This window comes from Ischnura elegans, chromosome 7, assembly GCF_921293095.1.
Source record: "Ischnura elegans chromosome 7, ioIscEleg1.1, whole genome shotgun sequence".
NCBI classification, from domain to species: Eukaryota; Metazoa; Arthropoda; class Insecta; order Odonata; family Coenagrionidae; genus Ischnura; species Ischnura elegans.
The window spans coordinates 54,982,847-55,006,695 of record NC_060252.1 but is presented as its reverse complement, the minus strand read 5'-3'; the positions used below and the strand labels follow the sequence as shown (position 1 = coordinate 55,006,695).

The 23,849-nt window shown below is 36.0% G+C and overlaps 1 protein-coding gene across 4 annotated transcripts in view; it reads left to right on the top strand.

Annotated features, from left to right (window-relative positions):
* Nucleotides 1-23,849, top strand: part of LOC124162852 — a 269,833-nt gene that overhangs the window by 226,251 nt on the left and 19,733 nt on the right. For all 4 annotated transcript variants that reach the window (XM_046539526.1, XM_046539527.1, XM_046539529.1 and 1 more), the window contains 5 exons: nt 1,579-1,673; nt 5,862-5,971; nt 17,662-17,689; nt 17,775-17,915; nt 22,563-22,673. In XM_046539526.1, coding sequence (XP_046395482.1) covers nt 1,579-1,673; nt 5,862-5,971; nt 17,662-17,689; nt 17,775-17,915; nt 22,563-22,673 — 485 coding nt within the window. The remainder of the gene's footprint in view (nt 1-1,578; nt 1,674-5,861; nt 5,972-17,661; nt 17,690-17,774; nt 17,916-22,562; nt 22,674-23,849) is intronic.

Sequence of the window (23,849 nt, the reverse complement as noted above, 5' to 3'; positions counted from 1 at the left end):
TTAAGCATGCATAAAAATAAAAAATAATACAAATTCAATCAATAGCACCTTCTGAGGACCGCTCATATTGATACGTGCATTTTTTTATTTACAGTACCTAGGCTTTTTTCATCTTATCTCTTTTATTCTTGGGCCTTATATGTTGTTTTCCACGAATTTTCAACCAAATTCAAGGACCTAAATCCACTATATTCACAATTTGCCAATTCCAATAAAAATTACGTTTTTTGCAAGTATTTTTTATTATCCTTAGATATTTTCTCAACCACCAATATGTTCCTGTTTAAATTTGCTCTCTTAAACTCTCTCTCTTACTCCATTTATTTTTAAAATATTAAAATAAGTAATTACATTTTTTAGTCATTTTCTTCATAAACTCAGGAGTTAGTCTCTTTCTTAGAATACTTGTTTCACGCCCATCACGAGGCAATTTATTGGTATAATCTATACTTTCTGATGAATTGGCTGCTTTAATAGATTATTTAAATACAGTCTCTTTGACTTTAATCGCGTACTTATTTCATATTCCTTCTTAGAGCATGGGTATTAGTTACAATTTGTCATTTGCTAGAACTTGAAAATTATTAAAACGTAAACATATGATTTATAATTTAGCTCTAACCCCTTCATTTACTCTCTTTGGCTTTGTATTTTCAACCTTGAATCCTTGTGAATATTTGTGTTTTATTTTAGTTTTTATGGTGGTTTTTGCTTTCAATTTTATACTCCAAAGGAGCTGCCAAAAATAATTCGAATTTAGTGCCAAAATTCCTGAGCGGAAAGCATTTCTTTGCCGGGAAATTCTTTACATCAATATTCACATTTGTATAACAGATAACTTCAGGCTTTACTTTGTGAAACCTCTCCATATTGGAAATAAATAAATAAAACTTTGTAAGGTTCACTATTATTTTAATGTGGGCATGACCCGGGTTTCGTAACGTTAGACGGAGTAGTAACTACGTTATGAAACCCGGGTCGTGCCCATATTAAAATAATAGTGAACCTTACAAAGTTTTATTTCTTTATTTCCAATTCACATTTGTCTTGAATGAATTGGTCTTTAGATTCATTTCATTGCTTATTTGTCTATTAGCCAATTTTCTCTAATGAAGGACAACTCTCTGGGCTCTTGGATTAATGATACGCTAAGGTTGTTCGTATTAATCATAAACACGGCGGGTTTCTTGATTCTTTCATCGACTGAGCACAAAAGAGTCATGTGGGGTTTGAAACATGGCAGTAGGTAACCGTCTCGATATTACTGAAATCACACGAAATGGTCAAGATCATAGTTGAAAAATCAAGTTTAGATCAAAACTCGGTCATCCAAGCTCGATCTCTATTTCATCGATCGATTTTGGATGATGATCTAAATCGATTTTAATCGGAATCGATTTTTTCATCATTAACTACGATAGCACCAGATTGCTGCCCGCTTTTATTTCTCCTCGCATTGACTGTGTTAGAAATTTTTTCCGCTGTGATAGCCGATGGTGACTATATATGCAATACATACACGACGTTGTGCGCATCATGCATCAACTTCAACGATGGCTTCTAATTCTTCCGTTCTAGGCTCTCCAGCAGCTGCTATTAAGCGATCCGCAGCCGTGGACTATGGAGAAGGCTCTGAGGACGGAGGAGGGAATTCTACGAACGTTGTTCAGGCGGTAAGTAAGGGAATCTTTTTTATAGTTTGCTTTCCTTTTGAACCCCATCCTCGTCGGTTGCGCCTAGTTGCCCTGTGAAAACAAACACCACCACCTCAAGATGTTAACCCTTGGGCAATCGCTTCCATAGCCAGTTGAATCTCAGTACTGGGTCGTTCGTTCTTAAGAACCATTTTCATCCCCACAACTCTCTGGCTTCAACACATTCCCTCTCGGTCATTTATAAAGGTTGTAACAGAAACCACGGAGCGCATTCTCGCACGCTGTATGCACACCTATTGGCTATTTATGTTGTTGTCTACTTACGATAGACCTGTGATTCTTCATCCTGCTTTGAAGCGCCGTCTGAGCCTGCAATCCTTGCATGATGTTTTGTCATAACGTTTTCCCATTTGGATTATTTTGTGATAGTACTAAGAATTGTACAGATATGTAAGTTTTCATATCATCAAATTTATCCCTGAAAAATTGTCCGAGATCGATTTATTGCATATTAAATAATAAACTCGTGCATTGAAAAGGATCATGAAGTAATATATATTTTTAATTTGTGGCCATATAGTGTATTATTCTCAATAGTTATTTTATTTCGTTTTAATGGATTATTTCTAAAATTACTGCCAACTCTCGGGTCTACTTAAAATTTTAAACGCCGCTGATGGAGAACTATATACACCAAGATATATTAAATTCAGAATATTCCTAAAGCTCGATCTACCAAAGCAGAAATATGATATGAGATTTTGCACTCTGAAGCCGACGTTCCATTACTCTTGAACTTGACTGATTCATCTCAAATGCATTATAAATAATTAATTCTATTTATGTCGGAATTTTTGGTTTTTGCTGTTTCGTTGCTGTCATAATCATTTTTTTTAATGTGGAGGAAATTATCGGAAATATTTAACTACTCAGCAAAAACTTTTTAAAAATCCGTCCGTCCCTTCAGCCATACCTGTAGCATTAAAATTTATGTTATAATTGCCCATTTAATTTTAATTATATTCATCACGTTATAAATTGGGAAATTGTAAATATTCTTACACCATAAAATCTTAAAATCTTCTGGTTGCATTGCATTTTTTCAGCATTTCTTGTCTCTCTCTCTCTCTCTCCGAAATTAACTACCTTTTTTCGAATCGACGATTACGAAATCAGAAACCTCACATCGCTGTCAAAAATTGACTCTAATAATCGATGAACGATTCGGAATTATTTTCATGTTCTTAAATGAATAGAGATATAATAAATTTTAGTCCATCTTTCCTCATCTTACTTCCTGTAACTGCCACGATCTACGGCATCATAACTGTCAAAAGTGTGTCTTAAAGACGGGCGGGCGGCTGGCAGTATGATGTCCCCGTTTTTTTTTATCTCGTTGACCACTTTGGATAATAGTTTTACGGTGTATAATCCCAAAATCGAAAGTTTCAAGTTGTCCATGGCCTGGTTTGTCCCAAGTCATCATCATCACAATACCGTAAACTTTCTTCTGGAGGCAAGAACTATTATTGGCAACACGTGTGAATTGTAAGTATATTTCTGGCGTGAACGTGTAGTATATCACGCCATTAAGCTCTTCATGAGAAAGGCATGTGTTCTATTCTAAACAAAAACGGGATGATGGGTTTGGTAGGCATAGATGGTGTGTGTCTCAGTCATGGTTAGGGTACATCGTGATTCTAAACTGTTTACATAGATGTTAGCAAAGCAAAAAAAGTAAACAAATTCAAGCATACTGTCAGATGGAATAGCAAAATTATTTCTTTTCGCAAGCTGCGACACTATGGTCGCTCCAATGTCACTATGCGTGGCGTAGTTAACCCTGAATTACTGGAAAATAATTTCCACGGAGGGAGCTATTTAGGGAGCTATTTGAGGTTATATTCCTCGCAGTTTCACTTTTCAATCCAATTTCATATCTTCGATGGTGAAACTGCAGGAAAGATATCCCGGAGAGCAACTTTAAGCATCTATATATGGCATTAAAGCATGCTGTTGCAGTATCATTAATACCTACGGTATTATTGTGGTTTATATTAACATTTGTTGTAAATGATATTAATTTATTTTGCTCAACTCTTGAAAATTTTGGAATGAGTCACTTTTTGACCATTTGAAAAAATATTATTGAAAAAAGATGTATGATAAATATTTCATGTACATATTTGAGATATATATTGGTTAGTGCCAGTTTTGTTTGAGGATTATTAATTGTTATTCTTCAAATGTTCTTGAGAGACCGAAGTGTTTGTTTTATTGAAACTATGTAAAACACTATATGCCAAAAATTGGCCATCAGAATGTTTGAGAAATATGATAAGTGTTGTATTGAACTTGATCTGCTTCACGAAAGAAACCAATTTTGTTAATAATAGATTATAATGATCATATTCGATGTAATTGATGCATTATGATGAATACTGTCGTCGTCAAAATGTAGTGCCGCTGTATTTTGCAAATTTATATCTGGACTTCAGTGCATGCCATAATGATGAATAATACGTTATTTTAAAGGAAATTTTAGTCTTAATACTGACTTATGTTTTGTTTTATGAACAATTCAAAAACCAAGACTCGTAAGTGCAGTAAATGACTCCGCGCACCATAAAAGTAGCCGTTTTGTCAGCTTAATGAACTTCGTAACTCAACCTAGGAAAAACAACTACGTCTACAAGATTCATCTTCAACAATAAGTTGCAAACATTAATGTAGATGAATGAAATGGCTTTTGCGTATTTTTTAAACGCACATTTTGTTGTAAAATAACGAAAATGTTTAAACATTATCTAGTCCTACAGTTTACCCCGAAAGAAAAATAAAACTAATAGAAACACTTCTTAATTTATTTGCAATTTTTCTATGATCCAAAAATACATGATTTTTATGTAGTATAGATAATGTACATATTAAAAAATACGCCAGAGCGAACGAATGCTGCGTTTTCACGTCTTTCGCGCGAAACTTTGCTGCCTGGTAACCAGCCTTGGCACGGCGCGGCCCTGTTTGGCAACATGGCATTAATAGAAGTTATTATCATTCACAAATATCAATATTTTTATAGATTATGGATCATAGAAAATTTTCAAATAAATTAAGAAGTGTTTCTAACAATTTCATTTTTCTTTCGGGGTAAACAGTAGGACTAGTAATGTTTAAACATATGTGCTCATTTTGTTGTAAAATAACGAAAATGTGCGCAAAAATTTCTCAGTTTTTCAAATCATAGTGCCCATTTATTGGGTAAAAAGTTATCATTTATGCTGATTTCATTCTCTCTGTTTGTATTTTCTGGTTTTTCTCTGTTTATGCCTTGCATTGATAAATACGGTAAAATCCAGCTACTTACACATTTCTTCGACTTGTATTCAAAAATGTTTCCATTAAAATAGGTAAACCATTAAAGGTTTTACCTTTAATTAAATTTTTTTAAACCATTTTACCATTTTAAAGAGAAAAATGAAAATCTAATCATTCCTTCCACGGCATCGACGGGAGAAAACACTCTCATCGGAGTATTCGCCGCGTAAATGCATTTAAATAAGAGAGACTACGTTTTTGAGGTTGCCTACGGCAATGTGACCTTGGTGGGGGGACGCTTTTTTAGTCAACTAATCGATTCAAAACAAGTGAAAAACTTGCATATTGACGTTTTTATCCTAAAATCCATCATAACCGATGTGCAATGCCACAAAATCATGTTTATCCGGCTGAAAAAATAAAGAACCAATGTGATGTTGATTATCAAAAATTCGAAAGATTGGGGCAAAAATTCTGGCGTACGATATTGATCGATATATAAAAAATATTAATTTAAATATAACTAGCCACGGTGATGTCTTTACGGAGTCAGCCGCAATGCACAAATTGTGCGAAAAATCCACAAGCGACAAAGGTATTATCCTGGTAAAGGCGAACGATTTTTTTCTCTGCGGATTTTTCGCGCAAAAAATATTAAATTCGTGTTATCTATACGGGCAGGCAGTTTCACCGGTTATTACAATTCCCTCCGAGGAAAAGGTGACGAAAGGATAGATCCTATGCTTTATCCTAGTGGGGTGTTATCTACATTTCATCGAGGAAAGGCAATCGGTTGGGAATTTCGTCACCGTTCGCTTGATCGACCGGCAGCTCAGCGTTGTCATATGCCCTTGTCATCTACAACCCGTGTTTTCTCTTGCTCCCTAGGATGTGATAAGCCCGGTGGCGACCCCGTACCCCAGCCTCACTGACCCCACTCTCAACCGGATGGGCTTGCTCAGCAGTGCCAATAAGCAGGAAGGAGGACAGACGCTGAGGTGAGTTCAAGAGATCCAAATGTTCCGCCTTCTGTTGGCCGACAAGGTATCTCAAATACTACTCTTAACCTTTTCATTCAGATATTTTTTCTCTACGTTGGTGAAAATTATCCTTTTTGCTATTTAGCCTTGATTATGGTGTCATGCACACTTTGAAAATAAGATTGGCTAGTTTTTGCGAAGCAAATTTTATGATCTTTGTCCACATTTATGGACAAGTATGCACATTAGGAGGTTGAATTCCCCCAAAAGTCATGTCCATTTTAATGGACACTTTGACTGAAAGGGTTAACTAATCGTAATGAAAATAATTAAACGAATTGTTTTTTTTTATAAATCCTACGCAATGAAGCATAGATTAACGTATTAACACTGAAAATACGCATTTTGAAAAATCTCATGTGAGATTAGAGAGAGGGCCCCCTTACTTAGGTGTAAGCGGTTGCATATATGTTTGAACGAAAACGATACCGACACGCTCCACCTCTGAGCGGACAGTATAAATTCACCTCATGCGAAATTTCCGTATGAGGATGGTCCAAGATAGACTTAGGTAACATAAATGCATGAATCGTCGGGAATGTATTTATTTAAACTGGTTCGTGGATTGACTTGAAGTTGGATACAGACAGTAAAAAGATACAATTCGGCTTTGAGCATTGAAAGTCACCTTGAGTTGAAATAGAAAGCATGGCAATCATTTTAGTGAAGGGCGATAAGCTATGATCTCCAAAAATATACAAAGATGAAGAGAGAATTTTGGAGAAGTGTGGAAGTTGACCGATGCTGGAACTCGCCAGAGGCGCCTACGAGGGCTGTAGGCTATTGATACAGTCTTTTCCCTCTCTCTACTGAAGGAGATATTCACTCGGAGTTTTGTATAATTGGTGTATCTTCTTAAATTACTCTATAAAAGTCAATGCATGACTTCTGTGAATTAATTTACTTTCTTTCTTACTTCTTTGAGCTGAATAGTTAATAAAATTTCTCCTAAGCACACTTGAAACATTTTTAAACATTAAGGCACAAATAAAGTCAATATGAAATGAAAATGATAAACAGAAAATTAGTGAGAATAGACACACACATTTGTTGTGCTTGTGTAGCTACAGCCTCATCGGAAATAAAACTAACGAAATAATTAAGTGCCTGCATTTTTATCTTAATTTAATTTCTGTAATTTATTTTTGAAATTATTTTTTGGTTGTAATTTGTGAAATATTCTAATGATGGATAATATAATTCTAATAATGTTCGATAATATAATAATCTGACATTCATCGCTGTCATGCGAAGATCTTTTCTTTGTCGAATTCTTTTTTCAATTTCCGGTTTATCAAATATTTTACAAAAAAAATTTAAATAAAAAAAATTATTTACAAATTATTTTCAATAAATGTAATTATATGATAATTATTATGATCGATTTAATAACAAGTATAGAATTTTTTTATTTACATGAACCAACATTAATATGGCTGGAAAAATAAACCTCAACATTATGTACATCACCACCCTTTACGATAACCCTGTACATTTTTCTACCACTCACAACGGGTCATCATCTTTACTCATGTTGGGCTCTAGTTACCCTTACGTTTCCAAGTAAATCCGGTTTACGAGAGGAATCTATTTTATGTTCGCAAATGTAATACTAGCGAGAAGAATTTTTAGGATTGGTAAAACAGAGACGTTAATAAATTATTCGAGTTCACATTTTGTGATTTTTTCAATGAGGTATATTTTATATCTGTTTGAGACGAGTCATCATCATCATCATTAGTCAACAATCCTAAGATTGGTTTGCACAGCTCTCCATTCCTCTATCCTATCCGCTAGCCTTTTTATAGCGACGTGTTTATTCTCGTTTTTCATCCTTAATAACCTGTCCTATGTAATTCATACAGGGCTGTCCGTTGCCCTTCTTCCCTTCCACTTGTCCTGCAATTGTTTTCATCAGACCATCATGCCTCGTAATACGACCAAAATTTCGAAAATTAATAAACATAACCTTTCAGTTTCTTTTTCATTTAAAACCATTTCAAAACCGGGTTATTTTTTGTGATAATCCTGTGTATAGAAGCACTTCCTAGATACCTGGGAAAATGGCTTTAATAAAGGGGTATGTAAAGACGAGGGATTGTTGGAGTTCAACCAATGAAACTATTCCCCTGCTCCTTATAATGCGGAATCTCTTATTTGACGCCAAACCCTAATGTTCAAAAACTCGAGGAAACTCATAGCATAACATATAGGTGTATAAATATACCGAAACGTTCGCGAAATTTTTCATTTGAAATTATTCAAGACCTATACTCTAAGACACTGAATCAACAAAAAATATAAACTGTAAGTAATTCCGTTTTTATTAAGCCCATTTTCAAATCCGCAGTATTAATTTATGGTAACCGTGCGCAAAGAACCACATTTCCAAGATACCGAGGAAAATCGATCTAATAAAAGGTACGTAAAGAAGTGGGATCGTCGGAGTTTACCCGATAAAGCCTCTCCTCTGCTCCATAGGATGCGGAATCTCTCATTCGACGCCAGCCTTAATGCTCACAAACTGGAGAAAACACAAGCGCAGGTCGCATATGTAGTCCGTGAACCGAAGTCGAATGGAATGTGAACTATTTATAACCTTTCAAACTTGTAGGAAAATTCCACGGATCCCTTTTCGCTTCCCTTCCTTAAGCGTGTGGCTGATCCTTCCCCAACATACCCCGTGCCGCGCCCTGCCAACCCCCCACCCCCCTCAGTACACCCCTCGCTGCCTTCCTCAACAGTCTGCTCCATTTCTCACCTCCCCTAATCCCCATATCAAAACCTTCCGGAATAAACCCTTTCCAGCTAAGTAGAACACATACGGCGAACTGCCGCACACTTGCGCATTTAGGCCCTCTTTTTTTTCAAGGCATCACATAGACCTAAGCTTTTTTTTATTCATCAAATGATGATGTAGGTTTTTTAATTAACGACGTATTTTAATTGCGAAATTTTCGATATTTTTTACCGGGAAATTTCATGCGCATGATCTTTTTCAAGGTGCTCCAGTGACATTAGTTTTATCAATATGTATTAATATATCAAATGATGATGTAGGTTGTTTAATTCACGACAAATTTTTAGTAGCGAAATTTCGGATTTATTACGGGAAAATTTCATGCTCATAACCTTTTTCAAGGCCTCAGCCTTTTTTGTGATCTCATTTTTATCGATATGTATTTATCCATTAAATAATGATGTAGGTTGTTAAATTTACGACGGTTTATAGCTGCGAAATTTTGGATTTTTTAACCGGAAAATTTCATTCTTTTAAGGAAATCTTGGGGAGAATTGAGATATTTTTAGAAAAAAAGTAATGTTGTTAAAATTATGGTGAAGTGTCCAGGTCACATATTTCCGCGAGCAAAACACTTAAGAACCTTTAAGGCATTCATAAATGCAACCAACCTTTTCTTTGCTCATATTTGTTTAACGTATAAAAATTGAGGTGTCCACAAATGTTATCTGTACTGACTCAATTCAAGTTTAAATAGTAGTAATTTCTGCGCCAAAAATCGAGCGGGCTGTAATGGCTGAATGATGCTGGTTATTGCAGTGTATTCTACAGTGCTTCAATGCTAGTGTTAGGAAAAATGCGTATAAGATTGTATTATTTTGATTGAATAATGGAAATTAAATGAGAATACCCATTGCACTGACGTTTATGTCGCCTAAAATTTTACTTAAATAATGAGTTTGGAATTATCATTAATAACTAGTATTGAATATTTAACTTAATGTTTACTATTTTGTCTTAAACTCCCATCTCAAAGGCTATGGTAATCGCCTACATTTTTCGTTTTGTATAATGCTTACAGCAATAAATTTAATTTTCCTCTTTTAATTAATTTACAACCAAATTCTTTTTATTTTTTATTTTATTATTGTAAAATACTTTGTGATAACCGTTTATGTCTTTATATATAACTTGTATATATGTCGTTTTAATCTTTATGTATAAAGATTATGTACTCATATTCATTTATAGCCCTGATGAAGGTGTATAAATATACCGAAACGTTGGCAAACGTTTGAATTTAAATTCCCCAATACACTGAATCAACGTCAAGCATAAGAGGTCTAGAGAAAGAAAAAAAAACTCAATTTATGTAAATTAAGATGGTGGCCAGTTTGATGATAGCCAGACCGAATTTCCGTACTTAGATATCATAATCCTATTCTACCTTTATGATTAATTACTCGCTGTGTGATATTACATGATGATGTTTTATAATGAAGCGGTGATATGGAAATAGGGTTCCTTCCACTGCCATCCTAGTTACTCGTTCAGGCTTCAAGGAACTTTTGACCGCATGAAATTTTTACCCAAGTCCCGAGAAAGGAGGTGACCCTCATTACGGCAGACCCACTGGAACTCGAGCTCGCATCGAATCCTCAGGATCAATTGCGACCCAGCGTCTATATCTATCAAATTTTTAAAATTTACCGCAAAAATATTTTGTCCATGAATTTCTCTTCTCAAGTCGATAAAAATAGTTCGTTGTCGTGGGCGTGTCTTCAAAGAATCCACTTAACACAATTAAATGTAAAAACACTGTAATTCAACGTAAATTTAATTCTCTACGAGATACAGTAATACATTTGTGACGAAATACCGAAGTTTTGTACTTTTCATTACAATAAAAATAGATTTTAGTTACTGAAATAAGTATTAACTATTTTAACGATGTAATTTATTCCATTTACGTGGTCATACAACTTACGGCGTAAATTTTGAGCAAATAATCCAATCGTGATAATATTTTTTAAAATCAATCTGGTTGCATTTTTCCGCATTGGATTTTTTGTTGTGTATTATGAATGCAGGATCTCCGACTTAATAGAAATTCGCAGCAGCGAACTAAGTTCGAAAATCCTTCGTATTTATACCTACTCCTGAAATACCCACTACTTTTGACTGGGCATCCCTTTCTCTCTCTCTCCTCCGTGGCCTTATATATTTCACCCCTCTCTTTATGCGGATTTAGCAGGGGGAAATTCCCCCCGGACGCTAAAAAAATGGATACAATTTTTACACGGTTATCATTAGGTTCGTTTTTTGTGTTTTACGGAGCCTCCAGGTATTTAATTTCATATTAATAACTTTCATATTAACCCTTAACCGGTGACGTGCGGTCTGAGAGACCGCTGCGTTTCTAAATTTATGAATATTTTCAAAATTGATATTTCAAAATATCTGTAATCCTCTTGAGCGTCATAATTTTGTATAATAAGGACATAGCACTCTTAAAATTTAACGTTCTTATTATTTATTTCTGAAAATTTGCAACTGAATTTTAGTAGCGGTCTGTGAGACCTCACGTCACTAAATTGGAAAAACCAATAAACGTAATGCTAGTGGAAATAATACAAAAAGTTGTGAAAAACAATTCCTTGGGATTTTTCAAAAATAATAATTTGCAAGGAAGAATTTTTAGTTTCATAACGTGGATAATTAAGTATTTAATTACGAAAAGTACGATATATATAACAACTCAAGTGTTTTTGATATCAGCTTTTTGATGCTCTGTCAAATAACAATTTTCACTGAAAAAGTTGGTTCGTATTGGGAATGTATAATATTAAATATAAGTTTTATAATAGTTGACAAGTCAAAGGAACATTAAACTAAGCAATAAAAATGACTTTGCAACGTTTTATGAATTTTTGCTTTATTGCGGTCTCCTAGACCGCACGTCAATGGTAGTGTAACAAGAATTGCACGCCACTGGTTAAGTGTTAAAATACAGAGACCATATCGTATGGTAATTGTTGAATCATATTTTTTATCTAAAATAAGAGAAGATCGTATGCCTTTCAGACCTTTGTGGCCCCTCTAGAAAGAAATCCTGGATCCGCCTCTGCGCCTCCCCTTTCCCTCACTTCCGATAAACCGATCTCTCCTTCCTCCCTCGCCTCAGGGCGAAAGATGAGTTGATGCGATCGGAAATCATCCGATTGGCGTCGATCGGGATGGAGCTTTCAAGAGACTCCGATTAGCGGTGCTGGGGAAGGGGAGGTTTGTGTGGGAAGACGATAGAGGGGCAGGGAGGGAGTCAGAGTGGGAGGAGGAATGTAGCTTTTATGCATTCCTCGCTGCGCCTCTCGTCCTTCAACTGGTGCAAGGCTCGCTTCTCGCCTCGCTCGATTTTGGTCCGGGTTCGGCATCTGGTTGCATCCCGAAGGGGAAAATACTTCAACGAGGCGGCTTAGACTTGCGATCCCCTCCTCCTCTGTTGTTACCTAAATGAGTGATGCGGACCAGTTCGTCTCACTAAAGCCTGAATTACACGATCATTTATGTTATCCCTCTCAGTGATCGCTCGAGTGATCGAGGGCCGGAAAATTGATCGTTCGAGGCATCAATTTTTTAATCACTCGGTCATTTTTTTCGTCACTCTTTCCATCACTTCCTCCGTCACTGTTCGGCAGCTGGTCGTCCATGTGTACATATCTCATTCCTGAGATTGTCAAACGCTGCGCTGAAATCGCTCTATACGGTCGTACGTTCTGATTAGCTGATATGAGGTTTCAGTGACGGTTTCAGCGACGGAAAAAAGGACGTGCCGAGTCATGAAAAATCTGATGAGAAGACTCATCACTGGAGCCATTGGGAAAAACAATCACGCGCTACGATCATTTCCGAATGATCACTTCAGTCATCGCTGGAGTGTGCACTCGAAAATGATAATGTGATTCAAGCTTAAGTCGGATATTCATACCTGAGTTTTTATCAATTAAAAATACTAAAATGTACACTAAATTATAAATAGTACTAAAACCACCCGGTAAATACAAAAAATAACAATGGGGATACAGATATAATCATGATGAAAGTGTTATAATATTGCATTGTCATCTGGTTCTCAGTTATCCTGAAAAATTCCAGCATAATAGCTTATAGAAAAAAGGGTTAAAATTGAGTTGCAAAGTTTGACCCGGACAAGATGACAAGCAACAAAGTGAATTTATTAAAAAACGTTATAAACGTTTCCGGCCTCGATGGCGTTAGGGTGAAGTCCTCGTCAAACCGAAGGTCGTAGGTTCGAATCCCGCCCGAGTAGGTGGTCCCTATCCAGGGCATGGATGCTTGTGTTGTGCTTTGTTAATCCTCCGTTGTAAAGGTCTGTGTGTGCTGTTTACGTGGAATTTGGAAATAAATAAATAAAATGAAGACATAAAATGAGAATAATTACGATATTCTTAAGCTTTCGCATGTGAGCAGTACTTGTTAAAGGTTTTGGTCGCACATTGATCACATTGAAGGTCTGTAAATAAATACGGCAAAATTTATCCAACAAAAAGATCTCTGTTTTGAAATGATGAAGCAGTTTGAATGAGTTATGGATGTGTATGAATGAGAATCATTAATGATGCAAACAGGCATTAACTCGTACGTGTCAATGCGTCGTGTGAATAGTCCTAAATACGAGGAATTCCCCTTTTATGCGCACGATTTTTCTGCACGAGCTGCTTCGCGTTATGCATATCGTGAAATTCTTCTGCATTTCCTTCCACCCTGTTCCACCCTGAAAGTTTCCGCGGCTGAATGAAAGGGTATCGCTTGATTGACAGTGAAGGATATATCGGAGTGGGGTCGGAGGTGGGGACAGACAGAAGGATTGAGAATGGGCCCGTAAAGTGATAGGGGAGGGCTCGGAGGGGTTTAGAGGAATAGGATAGGATGGGGCTTAGGGGAAAAGTAGGGGAAGGAGCGAAATAAGGGGGGTATGCTGTGAGTGGGGTTGTTTTCTGTCTCGAGTGCTGAGATGAGCACACCGTCCGTGGCATCGACTCCGAAGCTTCCAATTTCTTCCGATCGGAGCGCATCCTCCGCTCGGCGGTACCATGGCCCGTACTTCACTGCTGGAGTTCATCCGACTCTGGTAAAAGCGAAGTTTTCTCTACTCCATTACGCTGCATTGATTTTGACGAGGTACTCACTGAAATTTTGGTCGTGGATGACATTTTGAATGAATAACTCAAAACTTTGTTTTTCTTCAGAATTTTTATTGAATCACGACCACGGTTTCGACGATTAATGTCACCAGAAGATGGCGTTAACCGTCGATACCATGGTCATGGTTCAATAAAAAAATTCTATGGAAAAAAACGCTTGAAGTTAGGTATTCATTCAAAAATTTCAGCAAATTCCACAAGTCACTGAAAGCTTTTAAGGGAAGTTTGTTGCATTGCTGTGCTCGATTGGTGCGATTTTACGGTGAACGCACGATTCGAGGATTACGAGAGAAATAGCAAGAGGATTAAAATTCACTTACTAATTTTTTACTGTGTGATATTCCATTATAAGGTTTTTTGGATATTGTACTATTCTTGGATGGTGAACCACTTATTTTCTAACGAATAAATTTACCCATACTAAACTAATAATAAATATTATACCATATTCGGGTCGTACTTTCTGCTTCTTGCTCATGAGGTTGTAACTATTTTGCGATGGGGCATTTGTTGACATTTGGTTGATCATTATGACTTCTCCCAAACGCATCCTCCGTCACTGCGTGACCCAATTACTGACCTTTCGTATTTTTATTTTTATTTTCGCCCAACATGAACAACATCCCTATTCGTAGTTGAGTTGTTTCCTTCAACAAGAAGTTATAGGTTAAATATTTTAAATTCCTGATGTAAAAACATTTTTATCGCACTGGTAATCCAACTATGGGCCTTTGAACAGCCGAGCCCATGCGTCTTAAATACAGATACCTAGAATTCATGATTCTGTAGGCATATTTCAGCCTCTCTCTAATTGTTCTCTGAGAACTATATATTTTGTTTATGACTACAATAAGACACTCAAATAAAGGATCAAGTTTATAGCAATTGCGTGAATAAATTTTAATTTTGAAGGTAATTTATTTAGAGGAATGGTGCATTTGTATGGATGACTTGAAAACCGTGTTGGAGTCATCGGGTTTCTTCAAGACAAATGTTATGGAGCTGAATTCGACTCTGAGATTTTGCTATCACACTTCAAATGTAGTGAATCATAATTTGAAAATAATTCATTTAAATGTCATGCAATAATTTTTAATTAATTTTGTTGAAAATTTTGGAAATTAATATGTATGAATTAGAAAGCTCGTAATGAGTTTACGGGGTGTCACCTTCTGCCGGTAAGAATCCACTCAACGAAATTTTCGGGTGCGGCTTAAAACCCCTAAAAGTTTTTACAGCTTTCTCTTTACTCTTAACCTACTTTTATTAAAATGAATCCATGATTAATTTATGAAGCGAAATGTTCAAATTACGCTTTTTCCCACACCTGCCCCACAATAGTTTCCTCTTCTTTAAAAGCATATCCATAGCAGTTATAATTTATGCAAATTTAACAGAAAATTTTTCTAATAATTGAATAGAAAAAATGTGAGAATTGCATCAAATTATTTTCAAAGGCATTTTAACCACACATTATTATTAACAAATTATATAATATATTTTTATATTATATTTATATACTAAATGTTTACCTAGGAATCCACTTCTCGGGGGTGAATTAAGCTCCATGACATTAGTCTTTATGAAACTTGATGAGTCGAATATGCGCGGTGTCAATTAACACTCACTTTTAATGGAACAAATTAAGCAAGTGAACTGACTAACAAATTTCGTTCAAAGGTTTTTTATTTGCTATTTATTTTTGGTTCCTACTTCTCATGTTTAACCTTTATCTCGGCACAAAAAAGTGGTTCATTGTGTCATGTGCGATCGCCATTTGATTCTGTAGTACGTCATCTCAAAGGCCGAGTTCCAAAGCTATCGGTGAATCAAAGGCAATTAACCATCATTAGCGACCGATATGTATTGCTCTATCGCAATCAAGGTGTCCCTGAGTGCAACTGCTAAGGTTTATCAAGTTTCTGTGCTTGAATAACGAGTTCTAATTGCTCATTTTAGCGACCGCTCTCGCCGGATTTATTTTTGTAATGTTAGTGAGAGTCTGCGAATCATCAGACTCTCGATTAGCGTCATTTTCTGTTTTGATAGCCGTTCGTCCTGAAGTGCATACATCTCATCCTAATAAACCATTAAATGAAATGATGCCCATTAATGATTGTTTACGACGTTACCCTGGCAACCATTGCTGTGGTCAATTCGTCTCCAAACTGTGACAACCTTGTAAGGAAGGTATAAATTAATAAATATTTAAGGAACACTTAGATTTTTTCTTGGTTACCTAGGAATACAATATGATGAATTTCTTTCCTTCAGTTAATTTTTCCATTTTTTCATAGACCCCTTAATTCCTACATATTGTCGATCATTTGCATTGCGCACACTAGGTACTGAGACGGCAGCGTATACTTCATCCGAAATTTATAGTTCATCTTTACGATTCAGACATTACTTTGGTCCTGAACGATCTTGATACATGAAGTACTGTAGCCATATTCATTTCTTGCTTCTTGATTTACCATAAAATAATAAAGTTTACACGGTCAATGTAATTTTACGGCCAAACCAATTACGTGTGTAATTAATATTAAGATAATATAAAAGGATATTTAATCCTTACATTTATCTACCTTAATAAGCATTCGTACATTTCATCCTTACCTGTATTTGTCTTAATAATCCTTCATTTAATCCTTACGTAGGTATATTTGTCTTCCCTATCGACACCCCACCTCAGCGGAAACTCGACGAAGATAATATTTATTAGTTCGCCACGCACGTGCATATCCGTATCGACAAATTCTTTCTTACCGAATTTCTTAGCAAAGGTAGCTTTTAAATAACGATTGAGCAATTTTCTGGCTGCTATTCCAGGATTTAATTTTCTCCTTTCATGAATTCACAGCGAAATACCTACCCCCGGATCAAACATGAGCTCAGTTAGTGTATTTCTTTCACCATTAATGCAAAGTATAGGTAAGCATACGGAATAATGATGCCAGACAATGACAATTTACCGAAGATCACGCACACGTGATATACCTGCCTGACGGTGAAGTTCACAAATTTTCCTGGGAAAAATTTCCAATGCAGTGAGAATCGAACCGTGGACCATGTTTCAATGGGGCTCTAGGAACCTGGATAGCGCAGTGGTCTACATAGTGGCCCGAAAAGCCAAAGGTCCGTGATTCGATTCCAGTATAGTGTTTTTTTTCTCATGGAAATTATTGTGAACAAGCACATGTTTCTATTGTATTTTCGTGATAAGTTCGCTAGTCCTTCTCAATGACAATTCACACATAAAAATCATTGGATTTCAATGAGACGCGAACTGAGATGATCTTCTCAATTTCAGTTTAGTTTTCAAAGTTAGTTGTAATTAGGGGATCCGGATGTGAAGGATTCCAGCTGTTAGTTTTTACTTCCTGGTGGCTTTTAAGAGTCTTAGTTTCATGCTGTTATGCTCTCATACGACATTTGCACCTTTCTTATCTTTGTTGATTCGCAAATTTAAATTTTAACTTCCGATGAAAGTAAACTCCGTTTCTACCTTTACCTAATTCTATTTCTCCATTATAAAGTTTCAATTTTTATGGCATGCCATCTATTTTATTGTAATACAGTGGATATTGGATAGAAATAGTGTGTTTTCTAAATGTGAACAACTAGGTGATTTGAATTCGTATTGAAACTTATTCTGACATATACTTTTTCTCTTTTATTTCCAGCGAGTCACTATCCGAGCAAGATATCGAGGTGAGTGTTTACCATGGCTGATGATGATCAAACACCTGGAATTAGTTCTCTTATCGCTACTAATATTTACTTTTCGTACCAACAGAACAAATTCACCAGCCTCTCTCTGGCCTTTAAAACAGACAGAATAACGCTGAGCAGCCGCCTGGAACTCCAACATCGTCAGAGGGATTTGGCCGAAAAAAATGTTTTATCCGAGATAAAGCAGCTGAAATCCACCCTAAACGTAATGTACCGCTAGCTTATATTTATCTTCAGTTGATAAAACTACGCCTTGTTGGTAAGCGTTGAATCAATTCTCATAACGATAGTTTGAAGAGAAAATTTGAAACGTAATTTGGAATAATAATAGGTGAATTTGAGTCAGTCTATGTTATTATTTCAAAATTTCATAATTATAGGGTGCAAGATATAAAAGGAAAATTAATCTACTGTTAAAACTTTGCCAGTAAGAATATAAGGATCTTCTACTGGTTGTGTACGTATTCTAATTAATAGGTAAACTACGTAGGGGAAACAGTTTTCGCAGATTCGTTTAATTCGGAATAGACGCAATGAATCGGTGATTACTTACCGCGATGGAAAGGAGAGTTTTTTTGTATCATTTTCATAGCATCCTACATTTTAATCGACGGTGCGTTAACGTTTTCTGAAGTTGTGTTCTATTTACGTATTTCCCTCTGAGATTAATCTTAATAACGTCGTGGATTATTTATATTTTAAAGCAATAGTTGCAAGTAGTAATAAAAAAATACGTGAAAATTACGAATTAAATGTGTGCATATAATTTTAATTCGGTGTATACTATATATGAAACAGAATAATGAGATATTCATATAAACTTTTCTTGTGAATTTCGACTTTAGTGTGTCCTACTCAGTGTCCATTGAGCTCAAAACCACGTCTTTTATGCCATCTGAATAAGATTTTCACAGTTACGTTGTACCCGATTGTCTATTGTTATTTTATTTTGTCCTTCCAATGATCCCCTTCCCTAGCTACGCGTTGAAAGTCCCGATTTCGAACAGCTAAGCTCAGCTCAATCATGAAGGTTATGCATTAAGTGTAATTGTGAGAATAATTGTTTAACCAAACGTTTTTTATGCCCACCAGAAGGTTTTCCATCCATGCCAATCACAAACAGGCCGAGATTAACTTTATATTAGCGTTGCTTTCTCAATATGGGACCACCGATATTTAATTGGCACCCCTCTAAAATTTAAAGAATTAAAGTCTTAAAAAATGTGTAAACTGACCTTAGACTGGCTATTTTCTCAATAAAAAAATTAACATCTGTTTTGGTGGTATGTCATAGCAACAATTCTTACGCAACACTTACTGCGTTTATTTTGATGGCAGGCATTTTTTATTTTGCTGGTGGCTCAATTCTGGCCGTATGACCTTGGAGACCACCTAAAGCCCCCTCTCTGCTTCTTTTAGGCCTCCATTAATTGCGCGAGGTGATTTTGGCGATTTTTGGACCCTCCCCCCCACTTAGAATAGAATAGAATAGAATAGGATTTTATTGTTCGAGGACTAGTGTCCTATGGAACAGGATTACAATTTACATACATATACACTTATATAAGTGCACTTTCTTATTAATACAAAAGGTAACACACATACCAGAGTATACCCAGGTAAACATTAACAAAAAATAAATTATACACGTCTTCAGAAAATGAATAGTTACAAAATATACCAACATAACATATATACACTTATTATTATACATTGGCCAATGAACCAGATGGTTTTTCATTAAGGCTTGCGCGGAAAATTTGATACAGGTGAGCTGTCATAAGCCTTTTAAACTGATTAATGTTATTAGCCTTAACAATATAATCTGGGATATCATTCCATATTCTCATAGATGTATTTAGAGGGGATTGCAGGAACGAGTTTGTTCTGCATTTTGGTATTTTAAAACGTCTCCGCGCCCTAACAACCCTGTCACAATTGCTAATGTTGACCATTATTCTTTCATATAAATAATCAGGAGTCTTGCTTGACAATAAATTAAACATAAAAATAGAATACTGTAACTTTTTTCGTTCTTCAAGTTTTAGCCACTCGATCTTTAAGTAGTAAGGAGTAATGTGTTCATGTAATGCCACATTAAATATAAATCTTACACCAGCGTTTAACAATATTTGCATTTTATTAGACAATTCATTAGTTAGATCAGACATTACCAGCGAGCAATACTGAATATGAGGAAGGTACAACGATTGAATTAACTTTTTGCGCAATTCAAGAGGTATTAAATGCTTAAAATGCTTAAGCTGTGCCAACGTTATATAACACTTATTTGAAATATGTGCTACTTGTTCCTCCCAAGTGAGTACATTTTTAAGAGTAACTCCTAAGTTTTTAACAGACTGAGAGTATTGAATTTCAAAGCCGTCAACACAAATTTTGGGTAATGCATCAAAATTAAGTTTATTAATAAATTGTGGGGCGCCAATTATAATCCCTTTCGTTTTTAGAGGATTAATTTTCAACAAATTTTCACGGGACCAATTACAAATACGGCTTAGTGAGATATCGTGAGATTTGGCTCGACCCTCTCCCCCTTCCCTCTAATATCACGTGAGATTGTTCAAAATGCGTATTTTCCGTGCAAATACTTTTATCTATTCTTCATTGCGTAGGATTAAAAACATATTTAAAAAAAATTGTTTGTAATAGAGAAACACGTTTTACTCAATTCAACCCGTTTTTTCACAATATTACACCGTTTCTTGCGAAAAAAATATTACGTTATACTTGGCGTGACCACGTGAGAGAGACTCCGCTCGACCCACTCCCCCCTGAACGTCTCACGTAATTAATACGTGAAAATAGCTGCACTTTCATTAAAATTTTATAGCACTTTCAATCACAGTTTATAGCATTTTGTAGCATCTACTTTTTTCCTCATTTTCATATTTATTATATTTTTCTTATATCATTTTTAGATGACGAAAAAATGTGGTGAAAACCCGTTATTTGACGAATTACGGAATGGTTTACATAATTATGGGGAAGAACAATTATAAATTAAGGATTAAAATGTAAAGTAAATAATTAAATATGAGATTAATGGCCTGAATATCAGAGCCTCAATACCAGTTGTACAACAACATTGAACAAATTTCAAAACTTTCTTCCTTCAACCAATTTTTGACTGTCAGACGTAACAGCATCTGTTGCGTCTGACAGTCACAAATAGATTGTACTGGCTGAAAAACTTCTTTGCATCCGCGATCTAACCAGTGTCCAGATTGCGTGGAGTGCAGCATTATCAAACTCAGTTTTTTCTAGGCAGATGGCGAGAAATATTTGCTTAACATTGGAGAAGCTACCTGGGTTCTCTCTCAACCTCTCTGGTACCCGCCGATGAAAATACATGTAACCATCTATGAAGCAGTAAGGCCCAACGTCCAGTGGAGCAGCAAGGGGCGGGCTCGGCACTAAATTTACGAATTTTGCCATGGAAAAGGCAAATTTGCGGTTTAAATATCATAAAAGTCCTGTCATCGCGCCTATTTTGCATTCATTAACGTGTATCTCATCTATATCGCATTTATCGCATATGCGATTTTCACGTATCTCCAAGTATTATACATGTAACAGGCAGAATATCCACCGCAGATAATCAAAATATCTTTTCGTTTTGAAAAAAATACATTTTTCTTTGTGGTTCAGAAGCGCTGCTCCCGTGCATATGCCGCCAGGTCCGAATGGATTTCAATCTCTTTGGGGTTCATTTCGAATGCGCAGCACGTTTGGGTCCGTGGGATACGCTGACGTGATCCATGTTTATCTCCATTGCAATGCGAAGGATTCAACTGACTGTTCCTTCATACTTCTGGTTCCGAGATGAAAATAATTTTTTACATAATGCGCCCGGGTGAGTCCCCTGGTTTTAAGTCTCAAGTCAAATTCCTGTGAATTTTTTGGCGTGATTAATATATGAATTGATATATTCTCCATTAAATCATGAACCATCTGGCTGAATCGTACGGCATGCGTGGGGTTAGATATTTTATTTTAATCTTCTACTGAATCAATTACCACTGTTTTTGTCTGATTAACTTTATTTTACAGTTTTAAAGTTAAAAGTTAAGATCAAATTTAAAAAAAGCTTTTTGCAATCGCTAGATGTATGGTTGTTATAATATTATTTTTAAGACGAAGGAGTGAATTGCATGCCTTCCAAACTCCATTCGATAACCACGTGCACGGCTATCTTTTTACAAAAGGAAGGACTTAGCTGTTAAAATATTTGAATTTTAAGGGGATATCCCGGTGCTAGTACCATTAAAGTCAAATACCTTTTTCGCTGCGTATTTCTTCATTTTTTTACATGTCTTTACATCTGTGCGCGTGAATTAAGTTGCTGATTTATGTAGTGCTAGAAAATTATCGATTCATATTCTCATAATGCATGAATGCACAAATATATATTCATTTTTATGAGCTATGAGATATCCTGTATACCTTATCTTCTTTCAATTTAGCGAGGCGTGGATATTCTAATATCAACACATAAATAGGGTATTATAGGTTTATAGCATTATTACCAATGACCTCGCGATTTTTATAATTTCTTTCTCTGTATCACGTGATGAATACTCCATTACTAAATAAAGCTTTGATGTCGGTGCAAGGGTCCACTTAGAGGGTATATTTCAACTTTTGAATCTTGCCACCTCTAAACTTTCCTTGGATTAATTCATTGAATTATTATTAAAATGATGTTTACATAAACAGAGGAATTGCTAGAGAACGAATTAAGTGTGCGCGCTAATGCAACAGCCGTTGACTGTTGTGAAGTGCTTGTATAAATTTTCCTTATTCTTGAAAGCCGACTTTTCTCTTCCTACAGTGCCTTAATCACCTGTGCACGGATATGGAAACAACGGAGCTCTTGGCAAAAATTCGTCACCAAGTCGATGTCCTCCAGCATTCAGCGCAAAGAGTTTCAAGCCACGCAGAGGTAAGGAGTCTTTGATTGTAGTAGGTGCACTCCCCCACCGCAATGAATGTCTCAGAGACATTCATTGCGGTGGGGGAGTTCTCGAGTATTGCGATTGTCTCAGAGAGTGGTTCAGAAAATAATTATTTCCATATTTGCCGTAAACCCCTTCCTTACCTTTATTCGGAGCAATTATGAAGTTGTGATTATAAAAATCGCGACATAATCGCTTCATTCACTCTTTCAAAGGCTAATTAAAATTGTTAACATTTGAATTATTATGTATCCAATTGCTTTCATTTTGCCGACATTCTATTTGGGTCCACTTGTATGCCATCGTCGTCCATTGTAGACCACAGAAGGATTCAAGAAATGGCAGAAGAGTAATAATATACTTTTTCATATTTTTTGTTGTGCAGATTTTATGGTTTTAATACGCTAATTAAAAAAGTAAAATTATTGCAATCAGGCCATGAACCAATTCCTCTCAGAGACGTTCCTGAGATATATCGGATGCATCTCGAATGTCTCATGAGACACCTCAGAGACTTTCCTGAGATGTCTTATGTGACATCTTAGAAACCTTTTTTTTTCGGTCACAGTGACATATCGGAAAAGTCTCAAGAGATGTCTCCGTAGATCTGCCATCAAGTGTAACAATATTCGAGATATATTAGAGACGTATTTCTATTATTTGGGCTTTAATTGTGATATGTGAATGTAATTCTATTGAGATACCGGCGAAGAGAAATTTTGGTAATTACATATCATTCTTTACGTGTGGAAGTGTGGAATTGGGGTCGTAAAAGGGTAAAACGTTGAAGTTGAAATTTAACATCCTAGATTTCAAGTTTCATTCATGCCGTCGCAGCTATTCAGCGATATTAATTTGCATAAGAGGACGCATTACACATGCTCGACCGGTCCTTAGGTTACGTCACGTAATTACATCACCAGTGTAGTGATGGAAATATCCATTTCGATCAAAATCGAGATCGAGTTTTAATAGTCCGATATCGAGGAAATCGAGATCGAGCCTTGACCTTCGAGTTTCGATCCAAAATCGATTTTTCAACTTTCTTGACAAACTTGGTTGGATCTCAACAGCGTCACTACCTATGATGACGTCATTTGTCCCGAATGAAAGAATTTTATTAAAGGCCGGTAAAATTAAGGCCGTTTTACACGGTACACGGA